This window comes from Hylaeus volcanicus, chromosome 7, assembly GCF_026283585.1.
Source record: "Hylaeus volcanicus isolate JK05 chromosome 7, UHH_iyHylVolc1.0_haploid, whole genome shotgun sequence".
NCBI lineage: Eukaryota > Metazoa > Arthropoda > Insecta > Hymenoptera > Colletidae > Hylaeus > Hylaeus volcanicus.
The window spans coordinates 16,963,823-16,986,344 of record NC_071982.1 but is presented as its reverse complement, the minus strand read 5'-3'; the positions used below and the strand labels follow the sequence as shown (position 1 = coordinate 16,986,344).

General features: G+C 47.0%; 1 protein-coding gene across 5 annotated transcripts in view; it reads left to right on the top strand.

Annotated features, from left to right (window-relative positions):
• LOC128880403 (homeobox protein homothorax) overlaps positions 1-20,495 on the top strand; it is a 440,840-nt gene extending 420,345 nt beyond the window's left edge. For 3 of the 5 annotated variants that reach the window (XM_054130450.1, XM_054130449.1, XM_054130446.1), the window contains 2 exons: positions 19,000-19,168; positions 19,596-20,495. In XM_054130450.1, the coding sequence (XP_053986425.1) occupies positions 19,000-19,166 (167 nt within the window). In that variant the 3' untranslated portion in view covers positions 19,167-19,168; positions 19,596-20,495. The remainder of the gene's footprint in view (positions 1-18,999; positions 19,169-19,595) is intronic. The other 2 variants (XM_054130448.1, XM_054130447.1) reach the window with 2 other exon arrangements.
• The last annotated feature ends 2,027 nt before the right edge of the window (positions 20,496-22,522 follow it).

Below are 22,522 nucleotides of genomic sequence, written 5' to 3'. Positions count from 1 at the left end.
CCTATGGCGGAAGCCAATAGTCCCGTGATTCGTTTATAATGCCCGCTGCAATCTTAGACTCCATACTTATCAATTCTCTGTCTGGTTAACGCTATGTTGTCGACTTCTTGTGTTCTGTAATTTCGGAACCGATTGAGTGTTCGTTCTGTTGTATAACTGCGTTTAATTGAAATTTACACGAAGGTTCAATTAAATTTGATAAAATTTAGCATACAGTGTAATAATTTCGGTACCTTCTTTTTAAATGTCAAATAAGTAAATTGATCGTGAAACAAAGAGTCGGAGCGTAAATAAACGTGTAATAAATACTCCCTTGGAAATAAGCGCTCCATCACACCCAATAAAATTCACCTACGCACCACAACTAATCACTGACCAAATCCTTCAATTTTAGGTGGTTGGTAATCCCACAACATGCCAACCTTCTAAAACTTAACCTACAATGCACGGAGAGACACACCCCTCAAATGTTTATCCAAATAAAATGAGGGTGTCACGATATACTCGGGCCTCCAGCCGACCAATTTAACGCGACGCCTGGCACCGTCTTTGACGACGTCGAGCCCGTCTGAAAAAAAAGCTAACCTAGAAGGGAGGAAAACAGCGACCCCCGTTTCCCAGGGCCGTGTAATCTGTAAAGACGTCGCGTTTACGAGGAGGGAATCACTTCGTTTGCAGTAAAAGGCGACAACAACGGTTACCTATCCCGAATCGGGGGGGTTGGAAGTAGCCGAGGCTCTCTCTGGGGTTCAAGGGTTCGCTTGTGATTCGGATGATGGCGGGAAGGGCTGTTTCGTGAAGGCTCCGGGTGAGCGGAGGTGGATAACGTTCCGGATAACGTTCGGATAACGGCGGGATAATTGGTAGCGGTGATCAGACCGAGTTTTACGAGCAGCCGACATGCCCCTCATCCCTTTCCTCGTCCCGAGCGGTGTCTTTTTCGGCCTTTCTTTGTTCTCTGCGGAAGGATGAGCCCCCGTCGCGGTAGGGTGGGTCCGGTTAAACGGGACTCGTATTTTTACGATTGCCTCCCTCATACGCGCCGAGTTACGGGCTGTTTGGTACGAAACTGGGCTTTAGGGACGATTCACTTGACGTTGCCGTGCGGGAACGTGTCCATGAAGAGCCCTCTGGTTGGGAGGAATCAATCTCTTTTTGCTTCTGGAAATTATGGTTCACTCCGGAGGGAATCTGATCGTTCGTACGATCCTTCGTTTTCGAGAAAATCGATTATGAATTGGAGTGAAACTTGTCTGACCATTGATCACTTATTCTACTTGCGTTGGTGTATAATAAACACCGATGGTGAGATGGTTGTTGTAGATACTTAAATAATCATTGAAACTTCCTTAAAGAAAATATTCTCATTAACGTGCACAAAATTTGCTAGAAGTAGAAACAGTCAGCCACGAACAGACGCGTTTAGCATTCCCTAAATACTTTCAAGATTTTTTTTCTCGGAAATGAAGGCTCATATTAAAAAATGGTATTCTACGTATTTGGTTCATTCTAGCATGAGGATGCATTCCATATTTAATTGCAAGTCGGTTTTGCCAAACCTGACAACTTACGAGAGTACCAAATCAATCGAAAGTAGAAATGGTCAGTAATGGACAGCCACATTAGGCAAGCAAAACCTTATTAAACGACTTGTACGCAAAGAGCAGCCCTCCAAGAATTGCAAATATCCTGGGCAGCATGGGACTGATCGATCCCTTCCTGAAAATAAACCGTCTCACCTCGAGAGGGAGGCCAGACGAGAATAACATCGGTTTCGGTGGTCCACGGGGGACCCGTGAGCATTCGAAAGACACATTTATCTCGCTTCCGTTGGAACAAAATCTGCCCTGGGGCCTAATGCTTCGGCTATTAAGGTTTAATGGACTGCTGATCGTCGACGGAGGCGGGAAGGGCGGCCAACGGGACGCGGTCTCGGAGGAATTGGAAAAATGGCTGGGAACGAGGGCTGCTCGGGAAACTCCGTGAGCGGTCGCAGAATTTTTCTTTCACGATTCCTACCATCGCTACGGAAACGCCGCTGACCGAGAGGTCCGCGAGATTCTCACGTAGCACCATCGATTTCAATCGAGAGCCAAAGCCCGGCACGAAGGCCCGAGGAACAGCGCGAAGGGCTGGTCGAAGCTGGAACGGCTGAAGGGGGTTGGATGGAGGTTCTCTGGTGGCCGTGATCAGGATTGACTCGGGATGACAATCTGACGTACACGGGTTTCCACTTTACTCTCGGTACGAACGACGACATTTTGGCTCGTTAGCTCTCACTCTCTCTCCCTCGGGATCTCTTTTTCTGGAATTATCGAATGAACGCACGCGTGCTCGTTTCCAAGGGCGATTTGTTATCGACGACCATCGACGTAATCTGCGGTCTCGGAGTTTCTAGAAAGTAGAGTCGGACGTAGAAATGGAATCGTAAGGATAGAGGTATTTGAGCCGTTCATTGCATAAATCTTTATTATTCGGGAAAGTTATCATAAATACAAAAAGTTACAAAGTGCTTTAACACTTTGTTATTGTAAAAGACACCGCAAGCCAAGATTCTATAATCCTACCTCTGTATGCCCTCATCAGCGTCTTTATGATCTCGAACGCGTTCCTCTCATAAGTTCAACGTTTACTCGACTAAGCGAGCGTTAAAACTTCCCCGAGAAAAATACATCCTCAAAAATCCAGCTCTCTAAATCCAATTTCCTCCCTGTCCCGAGCGAGCAATCACGAGTCGCTCGAGGTCTGGTCGCGGGGCCCTCGGCTGCATTCAAATTAACCGCGCACGAGCTGCGTCATTTCTCATATTCTTTTATCCGGAAATATTACGTTCGCGAAAGGGAGACCGAGAGAGGGAATTCGAATTATATTAAGCGTCGCTGGCCGCTAATTCAGAACACGTTTCGAGGCGACGCGGACTCTGCAACTTCGTCCTCTCCACGTCGTGCTTCCTCGTGTCGAGCTAATGACGCGCGTCTGCTCGATCATCAATCACACTTTCATTACGCGAATCGCAGCTGCTCCGCATTGACTCCGCGTGGCCCGCGGCCCATTGTTATTATTCCCCAGGTTCCACGTCGACCGCGTGCCCCGAAGACGAGGATGCTCTTGCGGCCGATAACGACGGGACCACTCTGCAATCAGTGATTTCACGCTGGCCTGATGCCTGATAACGAATCGTGCGACGTTACAGAGTTTTGGATTAAAAGTGAAGTCGAGCGTGGTCGAGGGAGAATGAGATTTTTGGTAAACCAAGAGCAACACGTGGAGATCTAACTCTTACTTAGGGATCATGTTTCGGACTGTGATGGAGGTTGTTTTTTTTTTATCTTATGCTAGGTTCGTTCAGATTGATGCAAACTTACTCATGAAAGTTAAATTTATTTCTTCTAAGATTATGATTTCTCACTCTGATTTAGCCTGGAATCAATAGATTTTGAAGAAGGTATGTTTTACAAAACAACAATTAAGAAATTAGTTTCCCCTCGAGTTCCTGGGTTGTAAAACGTTTTACTCGTCGCACGGAATTGGTGTAAAATTAGCTGGCACGTACGCAGCGCGCAGTAAAGTCATCGCGCACGGTTTTAGGTACCGCTCCTAATACCCGCCGTAAAACCACGATCCCTTTTAAATCCTTCTCCATTCAATCCCACGTATAGTACACAAGCCACTCGAACTATAAAATATAAAGCCTCGACGCATCATTTTACGACGTACAAGCTGCCCTCGTGTCTTCCCCGACACCAGATTCTATTAGGTTTATATCGTGTGGGAGAACTCCGTTTCCCCTTGCACGATCAAACTTCTTCATCCATTACGTGACTGTTTACAGCAAGAAATATTTTTTGATGTATCAATTATTTGAGTTGAAAACAATTTATAAAATGTTGAGAATCAAAAGACGAAAATGATACAAGTGTCAGAGGATTCAGACTTTGTGCCAATGTGGCTCTTTTAAAAAAGTGTAGGCGTTTAACCCTGTATTCCAAGTTCTCCGAGGATATTTTCCCACCTCTCCCTAACGAATATTTATCGAAAAATTCTTCTTGTTTCCATGAAATATTTTCAGCCTTTGTTTTTTTCTCTGACAACCCCGCGTAATTGAATTTAATTTACACCGGCCGTGAGCGTTCGATTTGAAAGTGTAATGTAATATTTTAAGGGTGTGTTTTTGAGCACCGCGTGCGGTATCCTCTAATGGGAATTGGCGGAAGCGTTCCAAAAATACGCGGGAAGGATCATAAAGCAACGAGTCGACGCGCACAAATTCGGTGCATTGTAGTGCGTACAAATTGGATGGATTCCGAGAAGCGCCCGCGAAATTGACATGATGCGCATCGCGGTACTGAATGGACCGATACGAAACAGAAGTTCTCAGAGCATCCCTTCGGAGGCTCTGCCCGGAAATCATATAACTTTGCCACTTACTATGTAAATGTTTCCCTGCCGTTACATCTCACGTCGTGGAAACCATGAACTTGTTACTTCGTTAATTCCAAAATAGATGTTGCTGATGAAAAATGTAGCGGTAATAGCTTTCTGATGGCTTCGTTTTGAATTATTAAATATTTATTAAAATTCTACTTTCATTGAACTCTGAGTTCGGTCTGAATCTGAGGGATGAAGGTGACAAGGTTCTCGAAAAACTTTTCGAAATAGAATTTACTACCTTAGCATTTTTTTCAAGTACTACACCGTTTACTATTTTTCTCGATAACTGAAAAGTCCCCATGTGTCGCTTCTGAAATAATCAACTCGCACATGAATCAGTCGAGTTTTCTTTCCCCTCGCGTGTTTACAGTGAGACTCGAAGGAAAATTTTCAAGAATATTTTACTCTTACGTAAAATTCGACGATTCCCCAATGGGGAGGGGAAGGTTTTCGAGGGACGGTGGTTCTTTATCAAAAGTTTTTCGCGTGCTCTCCAACCTTTGGCGCTGGGCGACGCCAAGGACTGTATATAGTTACTATCCAGCGCCGGTAATACCGGTGGAATCGTCGTCCCTTCACGTGTTCGCGAAACGACGCAGTAAAAACGTAACAGCAGCCCCGAAGTACCGTAAAGCTGTGACCGTACGGTGCATTTCGTAACGATGCCGCGATAAAAGGCGTCAGCCAACCTCTACGGCCGAACGTACGAACAGTCCTGGCCTTTCTCCGCTGCAATATTCACGGGGAACAAGTTGTTTTCGATAGCGCCGGTTCGGTTGAATATTCTCGAGAGCAGCCCGCGCCAACTGGATCTCGACGATGAAGCGAATGGCGGCCATTAATTATTTTATCTTCGACTGGGAAGCTAAAAGGGCAACGTCAGTTTTCTTTTATACCTTCTCGTCCTATAGTGGGCAACTTCGTAGTGAACTCTGTCACACCTCGCGAGTATAGAAATTGCAGGAGTAAGAAAAGTAAACAAATTGGAAATGCATGGAAATTGGGTTTAATTTTTAATCGAATCTCCAGCATTTATTCTTTAATAATATGATATGTACATACGTGTATTATCTCTCGCATCTGAAATAGCCTGCACTTTCATTCCACAAAATCCACAGAGCCCCAAAGGTTGTCCAGGCCTCAGTCACCACGCTAATTGCGCCTAATGATCGATAACGAGGCACCAACCGACCCGATCATCGGTTCCCAGTACCGCAATGAACGTAGTACCGCGAATCCCCGCCGCAGTCCCAACAAACATCCCAGTTCTGTTCGGCTATCGTTTTACGAGGCGCGTTCGATTTACGCGTACCGAGAAACGCCCGGCGTGGAAAAGGCCAGAGGAAGGATGGGTAGCCGGCGACGCCGTCCGTCGAAGATATCTTAATTGCCAGTTTTGCTTATTATTCCCGGCATTTGGTCGGTAGCCAGGGGTCAAACACGAGCTATGGGGAGTTCAGCGTCGTAGATCACGAGGAAAGGTCGGGTTCGTGTCGACTACGTCCTTTCTTCTCGCGCTCTGATGCTCCTCGTTGTCTTCCCTCCTCTCCCCCGCTCCCACTGCCAACTACCATCCGATGTCTTTCGACGTTCACTTTCACAGAAGCTTGATTGTCGTTTACGATCGTCTGCTGGCTTTCCCATGCTGTCAAAGGCCGACTACGTCTGGTCAAAGGGCCTATCCTACGATCGATTCGAGGGCATCCGGCGATTAGTGTTTAATTAAGCGGGCGGTTTTTAATTCGATTCCGTGCACGGACCCGTGATTGTGTTACTGGGCGACTCCAATTGGGTGGGCGAGGAACTGGGAGCTTGGAGTTGGGACAGATGAATGGGTGGCTTTGGTTTCTTTGGTTCTGGAATTGTAGAGAATTCCTTAATTTTATTTCTGATGATTTTGAAAAACTGAAAATTCCGTATGTATCGTTAAATATTTATTCAAATTCTACTTTCATTGAACTCAAACAAGTACTGTACCATTTACTATTTGTCCCATTTTTCTTAAATTCAATTCCTCCTCTTCCATCTTCCTTTCTTCCATCATCCCACCTCCCCAAGAACGTTAATCTCAACAATCCCAGATCCCATCCAAGATCAAAGATCGCTCGCCAGTCATCGAATATTCCAATTGGCTCTGCCCGGATCGCGGACCATTCGTCACGCACTCGCTGAGAGGTCTCGGTTGATAACGCGAATCCCGATCCCCCCCGCCCTCTGTTCGCTATCGTTCCCCATTATACAGAAGCGGAACGCTATCTGACCGTAGGAAGGTCCCTACGAAGCCCAGGGTCCGGTTCAGTCCAGCGTTACAGCTCGTCCACTCCATCTCACTTGGCCTCTCATCCCTCTGGACCGTTGCAACCCCCTCTGGTCGCCGAGCACATCCGATTCCCCTTTTCTCCCGTCGTTCTTCCGTCCTCCTCTGGCCGTCCCTGGCCATCAATCAAGGTTGTCAATTTGTAATGGCGATTCTCTGTGTCCATCTCGGGAGAGGTCCAGACACCCCATCCCTCCGGAGTCTGTCCCTTCTTCCGTCTCCGCCCCGTGGTGCGGTTCGATCTCTCGCTCTATATCTGGCTAACTCGCTGGTGCGACTGGTGTGGCAAAGAGGGAGTGGGAAGCCACGGTGAAGATCGCCCGGTAGCTGGACACCAGCCCGCTGTAAACGTTCCTGCTGGCACTGATGGGATATCGGTGGACGGAGAAAAAGAGAAAGCCCCTCGTCCGTCGAGTTTAACGTCCCTCCCCCACCCTCGTCTCGCGGTCCATCGGTGCGCTAAATAAAATGGATGTCCCGGGGACCCAGAATCGGGAGAAATTGCGAGCACACCCCTACTCATCCCTCCTTGATCCTGGGAAACGTCATCGAGATCGTCGACGCGCTCGGACTTGGCGTTAGCTGTAGATCTGAATCGACGAGGGGGAGGATTTTGTTGCGTTTTAGGTGGACATTTTAGGATGGTACGTATAGGGTGGTTGGGTACTTTAGGGTGTAACGATGGATTGCTCCCTTGATATGACCACGTGAAAAATTAACACTGTTTGCGAATTTAGAGCTCTCAGAGATACACTCTTCGACTGGATGGACGGATGATTGAGTGTTGAGCAAACATGGAGCGATAATTGAAGGTTTATGTGTTTGGAAATAGCATGAACGGACTGTGGAGGGTTCCTTGATTAAAACGAATATAAACACGACAATGTTTCTGGGGGATCATCTTTCAAATATTGCTCAAATTTGATATTTTTAGAAGTAGTCTAAATGGAGTCATGTTTCGATACTACTTATCAACGCCTTTCTACTTCCGTTTCCAAAGAAATCTAAAAAATTGTGACCACCATTTAGGCACTTGCCATCCTGTGTTCTATTGTTTACCACCACGTGCAACACATTGTTTCACAAATAGCAGCGATATTTCACGGACTCCCACGCAGACCGGCCAAAAACCGAGGGGACAGCAACGAAACAGGACGATTTCTGCCCCTCGTCGTGCCGCGCTTCTCAGCCATGGAAGATTTTTTCTTCGGCGTTTCGTGTCACGTAGACGTGATATAGAGTTACTTAGAGAACCGATCCCCCGCGCATTACGGCCCCAACGTTTGAAAGGTGCTGGATACAGGTCCTTATACGACATAGATCATACGTTAATTGAAATGGGGTGCATGCGCGGCAGTCGTCGAATACAAACGACCGACTTATAGAAATGTTATTATTTGCCGGGAGGGCGAGCAGAGACCAGTGAGCGCACGATGAGCTTATACCAAGGAAATTGCATTTCGTCGTATTAGCGAATTTCAGTGGTGAAACGTGAAATTGATCAGACGAGGTCCGCGGAACTATTTCTGAGAGCCTCAGCTACTTTTTCTAACGAACTGTTACTTGAGGAAGGATTTAATTTCGGTCCTACCAATGTGTTCTATTGATCATCATAATTTTTGCTATTTTATAAAGTTAATTTGAACGATTGCAGTGGTGCAAATTGAACTCCAAGTCAGGCTTGATTAGCATCTCACTACTTGCGTGCCATTCGCGTTAAGGTTCTTATGAATGCTAAATAACCTCGACGCTGAACTTGAGGAAGTTGTAAAAGTAGATTAGAATTTAGTGGCAACAATAGAATTAGTTTGCGTACGAATGTAAGAGTGATAAAACACTTTTATTTAAAAAAAAAAAGTGCAGGTTTTTCTGCACGCGACCTTTTCTGCTCGAGTTCCCAGCACGTCAACTAATTCCCCCTGTGTAACGATTCCCCTCGTCCCGAAATCCGTTCCATGTAAACGAGCCAAGAGGTCCATTTCGCTACTCGTAGGTACACATAAACCGACTGGCTGGGGTGGTTCGTCGAGCACGGAAATGAAGTCTTGGACGGTCACGATCGGTATGAAAAGATAAGGTCCGAGTTCTCGAGGGCGCTGGACACTGCCCTCCCTCGACCTCTCCCTCTCGCTCATACTCGTTCCACCCCACCCTCGTTCCATTCTCGTCTCTTCCAACTAGATTTTTCATGCCGTGGATCGCGTCCGGTGTATCAAGTCGCACCCAGAAGGCTGCTGCGTGGCTACCACGTATCACGGAGGGTGGACCTATCTTATCGGCGTAGCCATAATGGCCTGTTCTATCTCATCTCGAGTCTCGTTGACCGTTTGCCCCTAGACCACTTTCGCCATCAAGGCTCCACCGCGGTAATGGCGAGCAGGAAGAAACCTGGCTTGTGTGCTTCGTGCGATGCCAGCTCAAAGGGGGCCTGGAGGAAAAGGGGGAACCATCGGTATCGTGGAAACGCATCGACGTCGTTGCCTGGGCTGTTAAGTCGCTTTATCGACGATCGAGACCGGTCAACGCGCAGCGCCTCGATTTCGATCCGCGGCGCGGGATCGACGCGTACGGGAGCTACTTGCTCCGTTTTCTTGATCCTCGTTACCCCCGTAATCGTGCAAGGTGGTTTATTTCCATTGGGAGTGATTGTGATCGACAGACGAGAAACCAGCGAAGGGACTCTTTGGGAATTAATTCTGAGGATTTGAGTGCTAATTCTGAATCTTCCTTTTGTAGTATGGTTCTATGTATCCCATTTCTTGAGAAGGTCTGCTGACTTCGAAGTGATCGAGGCCTTGAAAAGAAAGATATCGAAACTTCCTTTTAGGAAGACATGGTCCTCGAAAATCCCAAGGAATTTCCAGCAGCGTCCACGCAGTAAATTATTGCCAAGGCTTTCATGGATCCTGGAGTAAAGTCGTCCCCGATCGATGGGGATTTCGATTAAGAAATTGAACGTTAAGTGATTACGGGTCGCGACGCGAGCGTACGTGAGCCGGAAAAAGCGAGAGGAACGACCAAGCGGATTATATTGCGCGAGGAAGTCCGAGTGCTCGACTCGGCGGAGTTACTTCGCGACATTTAAACGACCAGCTCGGCTTATTTATGTCTGTCGTAAGGAGAGACACTTCCGACGTTTGTGGCTCTCATAACCTCCGTTTATTGACACTGTTAAGAATGCTTTCTGTAATCCATCGACGGGACCCGCGATGCCGGCTGCATCCTGCTCGCCTCGTTAAAATCGTAATTCCGCGTCCACCTTCGAGCGGGTCTGTTATTGTCTCGGTGCCCATGCCTCCACTGAAATTGAAAGGAACCGTGGAAAGGGAACTCTTTTCATTCGATTGGACGCTATTTACAGTTGGGATTAAGTAACAAGTGTGTTGTAGGTGGTGCAATGTACCGCGAGCATTGAGAAGAGTCTAGGGTTGCAGAGTGAAGCCTCAAAATTTGGTGCTTGGGATTTATTTTTCACGAAATTATTCAGATTCGAGACGAAATCCATCGTCGACAAGTCCACGTCGCGCACATGTCGCCGTCTAGTCCGCGCGAACAGCAAAACAACGCGAAACGGCGTGGGCAGAGGCCGCGGGCTCACCTCGGCCCCGGTGGACCTCCTTAATTATCATAATTTATAGTCGATCGGTTAATTAAAATATCTAAATAGCGTATAGGCCGCATAAGATCCGATAATATATATCCCATCGAGTCGATCGCCCCTCTCCTCGTTCCGTTCGCTTCGTACCTTATAAATATTAAATGTTTTATGGACCCGCGGCCCTAGACCGTGCCCCGCGGCCCTCTCCCCTGTCCCTACGCGGCTCGATCATTAATTATTTATCGCGTCAACTAAGGAGCCAGTCAGCCGCGAGCGCTCCACGGGTTTTATCGAATCGCTGGGCAGATTTAGCGAATCCCGAGCCGTCGGTCTGTCCGACGGTCAGAAATTTATGTGGACTCGTGGCAGACGAGCGACGCGGGGGCGGGGGGGTCCAAAGGGTGAAAAAACAATCGAGCTCGAAGAACTGGGTTAAAATATGCCAACACCGCGACGAGAATCGGGGTGGGGGGTAAATTAATTTCGCTTGTCACGGGGAGAGGACATCCATAAATGCAGGAGCTTCTTTGCTACCCCCTCCCTCCTCGATATGTATGCTCACTCGGTGGGTTCCTTTCGCTTGTGCGTCTCGTACGACAAAAATACGCCGTGTAATGCTCGTTGCTTATGCATTCGTAAATAAGTACTGCGTTCGAGGCGAATCGATATTGCATTTCTTCTGGGTGTGTATAAAGGGTTGCTTCGAGATAAGGTTGTTGGGGGAAATGGGTTTTCTTTTTTTTGGAATTGCAGGGGGGATTGGAGTTGATCCATTTTTGAAACGATGATGTGGTTTCAATTTTTTTTCGATTTAGGAATTGATCTATTCGTTGGTCTTGAAGAGATAGAGAAGAAGCAACATCGAAGAACGAATCAGTCGCAATTCCGCCCAAGAACGCGATCGAATGCTCGTCGAATGGCCAAACAAAGAACCCACGAGCTCGGGGCTGGATATCCCGGAGATTTCGCCGTCGTTCCCGGGACGTTCCGCGTTCCTAGATATCCTGGATATCCACGGTGTAATGGTGAAGCTCGATCGATGTTCGCTCCTGGATATCCGAGACCAGGAACGTAGGAAAGAACCGAAACGGGTCGGGCGGGGTGCACGTTAGGAAAGGGAAGTTGCTTGCTGGAGACAGCGGAAGAAAAATAGCGGAAGTCATCGACCTCCAAGGGGCTATATATCAGAGGGTCGAAGGGGGATTTCTGTGTGGCCGTTTCACCGTTCCGTGTACACGGTCTTCCGTGCACGTACGAGCTGTTTCACGTCAAATCGCTAAAGATTTGACGTCGCTGGTCGCAGATTGCGTTAATTGATTGTCCTAAGAAACTGATCGGACGTTTCCCTAGGTAGAATGGTTTCGGAGATAGATAGATAGATGGGTGCATGATAGTCCCACAGATGGTTAGGTCAGATGTGGAATTGTCCGATGGAGATACTTTTAATGGGATGTAGGGTTCAGGGAGACAGATGGGATGGTTTGACTGGTCCTTTTGATAGGGTGGAGAGAGTTCAGTGTGTGGTATATAGGTTACTGTCATGTTGACTCTCAGGACTGACTGCATTATTACACTTTCTGTTTACAATAGGTAAATAGGTATTATGAATTTTTCCTTCATTTCGAGACTCCTTTGTTTAAATTTCAATCACAGCTTAAACTTCTTCTTCATCTATAACATTAAATATATATGAATTTACTCTAATGCTCCACTAAGGGTTGCAAAGAGTATACAAATTCTTAATTCGATTTGGAAAGGAAGCTTTCACGTTAGAGCAACAGGAGTAAGAGGAGTTCAGCCCGCGAGGGCGCTGGCGACGAAGGTGACGCTCCACGTCGTATCTAGGATAGTAGTCCTAGCGTTTCATCATCCGCGAGGAGGACACCGATGGCGTTTCTCCCCGACGACGGTCCGGCGAGGGTTTATCTTAAATGAGACTCCCCGAGGGCTTAACTCGGCTTGGCAAAGTTAGCCTCGCTGACTTGTACCAGCGCTAGGATATATCTCTGATTGATTAAATTCCTGCAATTACGTCGTGTCGTATATCACACCGGCTAACACCCCTGGAGAGATCGTTTTAAGTCCAGGCGTCCAGGGCGCATTATTTCGTCACCGAGCCTCTCCAGTTTCCCTTCTTCTGGAAACCCATCGTCTGGCGAAACCTCTCTATTGAGAATATAAGAGTCTCTCGTAGTCTCAAATTTTTTTTCAATCCAGCCTGTCATATTTAGCCTCCCACTCTGTTTTGATCAATTTTTGAAATGCTTCCCAACCAGACCAACAATGAACGAACACCAGAGTTGACAAAAACACATTGCGAATGGTCACAATACACCACACTTGCCGATATTATTCTCTTGGTCGGCGGACGTTATCTGCGATCGCCGTCGAAGCGAACAATGCTAGGAAACGGTTAGGCGACACGAGAAAAAGTGGGAGACAGCCGTTGCCGCGGACTAGAGAAAACAAAATACCACGAGCCAGGGTGGGGAAACAGCTTCGCGGAGAGGTGAGGAGCGGGGAAGGCCCAGGCAGCAGACGGATGAGTTATTAGATCCGGCGTATCCGGTATTGCGTCGCGGATGACCAATAGTTTCATCGAGGGATTGTTGAAGGTTCCGGAGCACATTTCCGGTTTCCGCTCGACGGATCACCCTTCGACCCCCTCTTCTTCGTCTTCCCCCGTGTCTCGACTCGACGACCTCTCGGAATTTGCTTGCCCGCGAACCCGGGACCAAGGGGTGGGAGGGTTTTGGCTCCCTCTGGTAGCCACTAACCCGTGACGACTACGTCGTCCTCGGACTCGAGGGTAGTTTGGCTCTCGATGGATATTACCGCCATCCTGTGCGAGTATCCTGGAAAGATCAGTTTCTCTTCTTCGAGTACTTCTGACTTCCATTTTCGAACCGTCTGTGATAAGGAACTCCAGGTCGTATATGATTGTCAAGTCAGGTTTCTTGTACCTTCTGGTACTTCGGAATGTTTGTGCAATAATTGAGAAATCGAAATTTCATGAAATATTTCATGAAATATTACGTGGCCCTGTATGGACCACGTAACTTTCAGGTTACATGCTAATGTATCGATATTTTACCAAATAATTTTTTTTTTTTTTTTCACAAGATGACGTATACGTCTTAATTGGAGTCGTTCACCTACAGTCGTTAAAAAACAATGTACATTATATTTGTCCAAAGTATCTCCAACAACAACAGCTTTCTTTCCGAAGATGGACCATCTTCTTGACTGTCTCGTTCAATGCAGTTCATTTCCAAGAAACGGAATCTCCCTCGCTAATTAAGTCCCCGATTCCGCCAGGGTCGCGAGGGGGTGTCGGACCGCGTACCCCCTTAAATCTCGCAGGAAGTTCGTTACTCCACTCGGCCAACGCTGGAGAACTCCAGGAACTGATGGTTGTTACTTAGACTGCTCATATTTATCACTCTCCCTCTTTCTCCAGCCTTCCTCGCGCACCTTCTTCCGCGGTTTTCACGCCGTTCCGCCTAGCAGAAAGCCCCAACCGACAAACTCGGCGACGCGGGGGTTTGGGTTATATGCAACCCCCACACCCTGCCAACCCACCGAGAAGGGAACTCGGAACTCCGTTGAAACTCCGTGGAGAAACTCTCGGTGCGCGAACGCCGGCCGTGTCGCCTGCAACTAACTTCAGAGGCTCGGGTTCCTTCCACCGCCGACCCCCTTAACCCCGCCGAGGATTCCACGCTCGTCTAGGTTGCACCACGGCTCCCCAGACCTTGCCACGCTTCCGTAGCTCCCGGATCTCCGTCTGAAACGCAGCCAGGCATCCACCTAGGCCGCAACCATAAGTTACTAATGTTGTTCCCGTGTTGGCGCTGCTGCTGGATCCCCGCTGGAGCGCACGCGCGCATCTTCGTTCCCTCCTCCGCCCCTCTGCGCAAAACGGATTTCGAAGTTTTACCTCGTTTCCGAGGGGATTATCTTCCCCGCGTGTAATAGATACGCTTTAGTGGCTGCTCGAAGGTGTCTTTCCGTGTTTTGCGGTTTGCTCGAGCCCGCTGATTAAAGGTAATCGCGGATGCGGCTGGAAAGTTGCCCCGGGGTGGGGAATAACTGCGCTATATTAACGACGCGACGCGCAGCTGTTCGAGAAAGCTTTGTTTACGTTCTGACGCGCAGGTGCTTTCTTCGACGCTTGATCGCATCTGCGATTTTCGGGGCGGGGTGGACAACTCTGATGAGAAAAATTGCTGGTTTCATCTTGGTTCTTGAAACTTAGATGAATTTCTAATCTCCAACTAATTAATTTTTCCTCGGATGAAGAATTCTATAACTTATTTATGAAGGATGTAACAGTGTTAGAGTGCATTTCCTGTTACAAAAAGTCATCCTTCCTCTGAATACAGTCCCCAGGAAATTTCTTTTTCAGCTGTCACCGTGTTTTCAATTTAATCTACGTGTGCTGATCGCGACCAGCTTCCGAAGCGTGTCATAAATTCCTCCAGGTGATCTTCGCGCGCGCGGTGGCCCGCATAATTCATCGTCGATTATAACGATGCTCGGTTTAACGCTCCGTTATTAATCAATTCGCTGGCTATTTATTACTCGACCGGCCAATTTGTAATCGCCGCTGATTCGACCATTATTCAATCGGATAAAACGCTCGTAACGAAGGAACCGAGCATGGACGCGTATTCTTCGCTTCAAGTACAGTGGAACCCCGATTATTGAACGATAGGCTCGCTCGTTGCGTCGCGTTAACAAGCTCTGGGATCATTTAGCAACGAAGTCGAAGGAGGAAGTAGCTTTAGACTCGGAATTTTATGGATCTTCGGTGAGATACTTGTTCCAAGTGAAGTATCTGAATCCTTGAAATTTCCCTGTTCTGAACCTCTTTCACCCTTCTCCTGATCTAAGTTCAGCAATGAAAAGGACACCACAGAAGAAAACATATAGAGTGTCTAATGCAAATCTCGATTATTGACCAAGAGGATTCTTCATAGCCTTGCATTAACAAGGGGTGGACATTTAGCTAAAACTGAATTTGAAGTATCTGAGTAAGGACTCCCACAGTTAGATTATCACAGGAACCTCGATAATTGCAGGAAGTTTCAGTCCCGTTTCCCTCGCAATAAACGGGGTCCTATTACCGAATTCTTCCACGTGGAGAGCTGCTTCCTGGACAACCAAAGAGGACCCTAGTCGCCAGCAAATTACACGACCCTTCGAATTCGCTCGTCCCGCAATTCGTATTCCTTTCTGCTCGTCTTCAGCCCCGAAACGACTGTCTCGAAGTTGGTCTCCGGTGCATCCCTGGGCTCTCTCTCTCTCTCTCTCCCTCTCTCTAGCAACTTAGCGCGTTCGCAATTAACGAACCTCTGCTCTTCCTCTGCTGGAAACGGCTCTAGATAAATCACCAGTCGCGACGGTATTGCTGGTAGTTTTGGTTCGGCGAAGGGTCCGCGGCAGTGGTCGCCAACCTGAAATCCACAGGAGTTACTATCGTATTCAATGGGGAATCTACAGTATCTACACTTCCGAGAAGAAAAAAGGAAACAAAATAATGTGAACAACGAAGATAAATTTGTTTTTCATCTTCTTTAGCCTCGTTCCTGACTTCATGGAAACTTCTTGCAAAGGGTTAAATACCTACATTTTCAACGATCAAACTCCAAGAAAGGAACCAGACTAAACTGAACAACGAAAATAATTTCCCTCCTCATCCCCTTCAGTCCTATTTCTAATTCCAAAAGAACTTCCTGAGGCCCCACTTTCTTAAACATATTCTCCAACCTAAATATCCATATCCCTAACGATCAGAATATGTACATGAAGTGAACTAAAATAACCTGAACACCAAAGATATTTCCTCCCTATCCTTTTTAGCGTCCCTTTCCCTGCTTCCTGTAACAAGTTGGCCATCACTGGTCCAGAATCCAGGAACCCAGCTTTGCGGATTTGCTGGAAGGCACCGCCAGGCCTTGGTACAAGGCCTTATTGCGTTACGCAGAGTTTTTCCCGCGGTAGCTCGTTACGACGTGACCCTGGCGTCTTCCCTAGGACGGGGTTCGCCTCGGCACGGTCTCCAAGAAAAGTATCGTCGTGATGGAGGAAGCGGCTAACGAACTCCCAGTACGACTCTGAAGTGCTATCTCCACGAGACTCAAAGGCGCCGTAAGAACTGCCATTAAGGCAGATCATATCTGCTGATCGTTCGTCTTCGTTTATTAAAGCCTGATGAGAGGGAGAGGCGCGTCGAGCCACAGGGAGCTTTTTTAGGCGAAGTCGATAGGGAATCGGTCGGGGGCTCGATAAGAATACGACGACTGCGCCGAGATACCATCGATTCTTTTGTTCTTGTCGATAGCTGTGGGACGCGGGTGCATCGGGGATGTAGGTTTAATCGTTCCTGGTTTGGTATTGTGCTCCGGGTTGGAGCACTGGGTCTGGGTCAATTCGAATCGAATGGTAATTGGGGGAATAAATATTCCAGTTGATGAATTTGTTATGGATCTGCTGGAAATATTTATTGCATCGCCCACAAAGTCATTTAATATACACGGATTCTCATAGTTATGTGCACTGATATGGATACTAAACTGTTACATATATTTTTAGTTAATGATCGTGCAATAATATTGTTTCAATATTAATGTCAATCGAGATAGACCATGCATATAATGGGATTATATATTGGTTTGTCTGGAGAGTCCATTCTGAGTTTTGTTAGGTGGTACAGGTCTGAATACATACAGTCAACAGAATTCCAGGCAGAAAACCAGGAAACCTCCTTAAAGCCAACGACCATCGACACGCAACTTTGATTTCGCGGCCACGGTTTACGAGGAATAATCGCGCAACCGTGATCGACCGAAAGGGTACTTAACGACGCAATTTGCGGAGGAGACGGCACAGAAAAGAGCCAAGCTCGCGATTCTCGCCGGGAAGAGGCGCGCACCCCGCGTCTCGGCGATTCCTCGCGCCTCCCGCATGGCCGATTCCTTAATTTCCGATATTGTGGCCGGTCCCAGCCATCCCTGGACGCCCTGCTGCGTTATAGCGCGGTTTAATCACACTGCAAGCGCGCGTCCCTCGTTAGTGGGATATCGTAGCGGCTATAATATGAGACTACATTCCACCGAGCTGGATAGAGCCGCGAATGAGCGCGAGGGCGCTCGCTCCTTTTGCGAAGGACTCGCCCGTCTCGGTCCGTCGGTTTTATTGGATTCGCAGTAATCGTTCGGGCTCTCGTGATTGGTGGAAAGCGGCTTGATCCTTCACGCCGCGGGATCTTCGCGGGAAAACGAACTGCGTTCCCATCCGATCGTTTTTCGTTCTTTTCTCTTGCAACTGGAGACCTCTTATGGTGGATAAAGTATTGCACGGAGTACAAGCAGTATTATTTTGTTCCTCTTTATTTATTTCTACCAAAACACCTATTATAACTAAATAGAATACCCATCGCAACCTCGATCCACCCTTTCCATCATAAATCCCTGCGGAACAGCGCTCCCATCGCGCAAAAAATCGATTACCGTTCAATCGTGACTCCTATCGTGTACTTCCCCATCGAAAGTGGAATACCACGCACGTAAAAAGTTTATTTGCATACCGTTGCACGCGAGCCATCATCGATTCGCGATTCCTCGAGTTCCTTCGTGGAAGAAAAAATCGCTCGCGGAATTCCGCGACCCGCAGGAAAAACACACTCCTGAGGAGGAGAAACAGAGGCGAGCAAGCAGTTTGTTAGTAGTTAAAACTAGGTCCCTCACCTCGACAAAAATACAATATTATACTCGCACTGAATGTCGCCACGGTTAATATCGTTCCTGGAGAGATAGTCCCAGCCACGTTTAGCATAAGAAAGGCTTAGAAGAGCGTTCGACAATGGCTGCCCCGCTTCGTTCGAGATTTCGATGACGCCCAATCCTCCCTCCACCTCGGGTTTCGTTCAACGCTTTCGTATTGGTGCCGGAGGGTAGGACGCAATCAGTGCCCTTGATTTATCGCGGCAATATACATTAAGATACCGACATTAAAACTAGGGGAGCCTCCCGTGGATTCCTGGCTCCATTACCGCTCACGAAAAGAGAGAGTAGCTGTCGTCACCGTCGAGAGAACCGCTCCAAGCCGACGAAGATTGAATCCCCCGGTTCCTGTGTCCTGACCGCTTCCGGTACGCGTCTATTTAGCGATTTTAGGATCGCTGGATCTTGATTCACGAAGTTAGCCTCGCCAATTACTCATTCAGATTCCTTAATATAAATTCATGAATTTATCAAATATTGTCACTAAATGAAACCGTGAAGAATAATATCCCATCAAAAATGCTAAATACTCAAAACCTACTTGTCGTTCAATAAAGATGGACTTCGAAGCTCCGATTAAATGAATTTTCCTCGTCACTGTCCTTAGATGTTCCCTTCCCCATCCCTTTCCTCTCAAAAAAAAGTTACTCAGAGCGTATAAGGACCGCGGTTAGGGCCAATCACACACACCACACAGCTCGCCAGTCCCTCCAAGACCATTCTTGGTCGTCGATCGAGTTCCCGGTATTGTTCGAAAGAACACTAAGAGGGAACACGAGGACTCGAGGTTTCGAGGGGGACTGTCGAGCTTTTCCAATACCCGCTTGCCAATTACGGAACAGTGATCTAACCGTAGTAACGTGTAGTGTTTCCACCATTGTCCGCAGGTCCGAGCGGGGCGTACAGTCCGGATGCGACGATGGGCTACATGATGGACGGACAGGCGGCGAGCATGATGCACCGGCCGCCTGGCGATCCCACCTTCCACAATCAGTACCATTACCCGCCAGAGTACTATGGACATCACTTATAAAGGTACGTGGGAAAGTAGCGCGTTGACCAGTTTCAGAGACATCCACCACGCGAACAATACCAACTCTCGATTCGATAATCGAGCTTGCAGTCGATGGGGATGATTAGCGATCGAACTGGAACGTTACCGTAAATGTTGAAGAGAATTGGGAGGAATCATAGTGTTACTTTGTTAGAGAGACGGGGTGTTACTCGAGGGAATTGAAGACCGACAATGGCTCGGAATCTGTTTTTATTTTTAATTTGAAAAAGTAAGAGAAGTACAGTCATAGACACTCGTAGACTCACTCTCGACTCAACCCAATTTAATTATAAACGATCAAATGTACAATTAAAAATGCCACGTAAATAATTCCTCGATCATCCTAAATTTGTCAGCACGTTACTCAAAGCATCGTATTAATCCAAATGAATTTTTCTCACGTTGCAGCAGTAGTCGCTAGTAGACGATGGAATGACGGTCCTTGCGGAACGGGAAACATGGAAGCGTGACGGAGGCACCGTGCTCCGATCTGGCGTTGAAGCAGGGGGTGAATCAGCGTGGGTGGACGACTTCTCGGCCACGCTGCGCCTCGAGACACGCGGTGTCGGACGCTCGGTACGGAGATGCTCTGGATACTCTGGAAGCAGCCATCGATCGAGGCTGATCGAGGAATCCCAAGGAAGAAAAATCTCCGTGAACGATTAAACGAGAATGGCCCGACGCGTTTAGGATGGCGTCGAGACGCGGGATACCGGAAGCAAGGTTGGCGAAGGGAAGAAGAGGGTAGTGCGGCTTCGACGAACGTGGGACGAGGAGCCGCGTGGAAATTCATGTGATTGTTCTGTGTACAAATGTCGCGGTGTAATATTTGTAGTGATCGAAGAATTTAAATGTTAAATTTTAATACCGGTCGAGCTATAATTAACGAAAATGGGAGAAGAACAACGGGGAGGGGGGTCAAAGGGGATGAAGTAACACGAGTGATATAGGCAATTTAGCGGGCGTGTACATTAAAGGGAAGATAAAGAAAGAGATGGTGAGAGAAAACGAGAGAAGAAACCCGGTGCTCGCACGGATCCGTGATAGATAGGGATCGTTCACTGTGCAAAATGGCGACGGAGAAACGCATAGAACGAAAACGGTGGTTGCAGGAGGAATGGTGACCAGGGACGGAAAAAAATAAGATCGAGTAATGTATATATATATACACAAACAGGCGCGCGTGTGCGCATAGCAGTGACGCATCCATGTGTATAGATATATACGGTTATATAAATAAATATAAATAGAGAAAAGAATTTTAGAGGCGCGGTGTTTAAAAGGAGTAAAAAGTCGATGAACGAAGGGGATAAAAATGCAAACGATTTTAACCAAGTCGCGCGCACGCTATATACATATAGATCTATATATATACAAATATATATATATATATGGCTATATGAAGATTCGCAGCAAGACGAGACGTAAAACGGATTTAAAGTAAAAAAAAAAAGAAGATGAAGAAACTGGAAACCGTTAGGACGAGGAATGAAATCGACGCGTGTGCCGGACTCGAGCGTCGACTACATTCACTTGCATATAAATATAGGTGACATTGAAATTTGTACAGTTATTAATTATAAATGAATTTACTAATTAAAGGAGGAAGTAATTATATATATAAATATATACATAACTGAAGTAACATGTGGCCCCGGTTGTAATATATATATAAGCGAGCGTTTTAATTGGACTGGGACGATTATTTTTCGCGTGTGTTGCCGTGCTTCGGTGCGCGTAGAGGGAGAGCAAAGATGGCGTCGCAAAACTTATGGCGAAAGAGAAGGATCACAGGTGTAACGATACAAGTGTACGAGCGCGTGTATGTGTGGATATTACATACGCTGAAACGACGACTGTGACGAATTATATACGTATATATATAGCAAAAAAAAAATATATATATATATAAATATATAAATACAAAAAGTATAAATACCTGCGAGGATCAGACGCTCTTCGTCGTCGGTTCCCTTCTACCCCCACCTGATCCGACTTCACACAGTGGGAAAGAGAGAGAAAGGCAGACACACACAGAACTCGGTACTCCATACACATCTACAACTAAAACACACACGGATACACCAGGTATACATACACACAGGCGAGTGTGAAAAGAGCGTTATTACCCCCCCAGCCCCGTCTGCCCACACCGTAAGAATAATTAAATGAACCCGCAATGGGCGAACGAGTACACGATTACAGTTTATCATATAATATATTGTGTATAAATAGTTAATTGAGCAGCGGCGAACGTGGAGAAGGGTGACGGGCGGAATTCGATTGGGAGGGCCCTGAAATGCCTTCCGGGCTCGTTGGTGCTCGTCTGCTCCATTTTTCTTGAGGAAAGAAGCAAACGGACCAGTGAGATCCTCGGATAGGGCTGAGAATTGGAGGAGGCGAGCCAACGGTGATGGTCGAGGGAGGTTTCTTTCTCTTCTTTACTCTCCTGTTAGGGTGGCGTGTTCTGGACCTGGGCTTCTCGTTCGACGAAAGGTGGGGTTTATTTTTGTTTTGATTTTAGAGATTTTAAAAGGTGCTTTTTCGTAAATTGAATTTTCCTAATGTTATGTTCCTTCGTTTATTTCGGTTTAATTAGTAAAATCAATGCCCAGGTATTTAATTGTGGAATAAAAAAAACATATGAAATTTTCATTCATTCGATCAGATCATTTTATGAAATAAAAATTTTGTTTCGAAATTAAGTGCACTTATTTTACCGAGTGAATTTTTGAAAAATCTGTCGAACGCACTCATAATTACGAAGTCTCATTATACTACAGTAATTTTTAGAACAACTTTTTTGGTAGGTCGTACCAAAACTTTCTTAATTAATCTCATTCTTACAACCCTTATTTCAATATTCTTCTTCAAACCATAGAAATCTAGTTTTCTATAAATTCTCCGATTTAAAATTCAAGCAGGAGATAAAGAAGGAAAAGAAACTAAATACTCTGAGCAAGGCAGATAAGGGCGGCACGTTTTTCGCGAGACCCTTTGTAACGATACTCCGCGGAACGGAGCGTGTTTATCACGAGAGGCTGAGATCAGAGTGAAAGGGAGAGCGAGAACGTTGAAATTGCATTAAATTAAACACGTCGATTATACGTCAGAGCGGATTTGCCACGAAGCAACGATCACGGGGGTCCCCCGTCGGGCGCGGGAAATTTAAAATCGCGCGGGAGATTCGAAATCGCGCGCCGAAACGCTTTCTCGGCGCACGGATCGCGATGCAACGATGGGTATCGATCATCGTTCCGAACAATCTCGTGCTCGGATCGACGAGAGAGCCTGCGGGGGATCCGCGACGCGCAAGATGGAGTGTGAGACCGTGA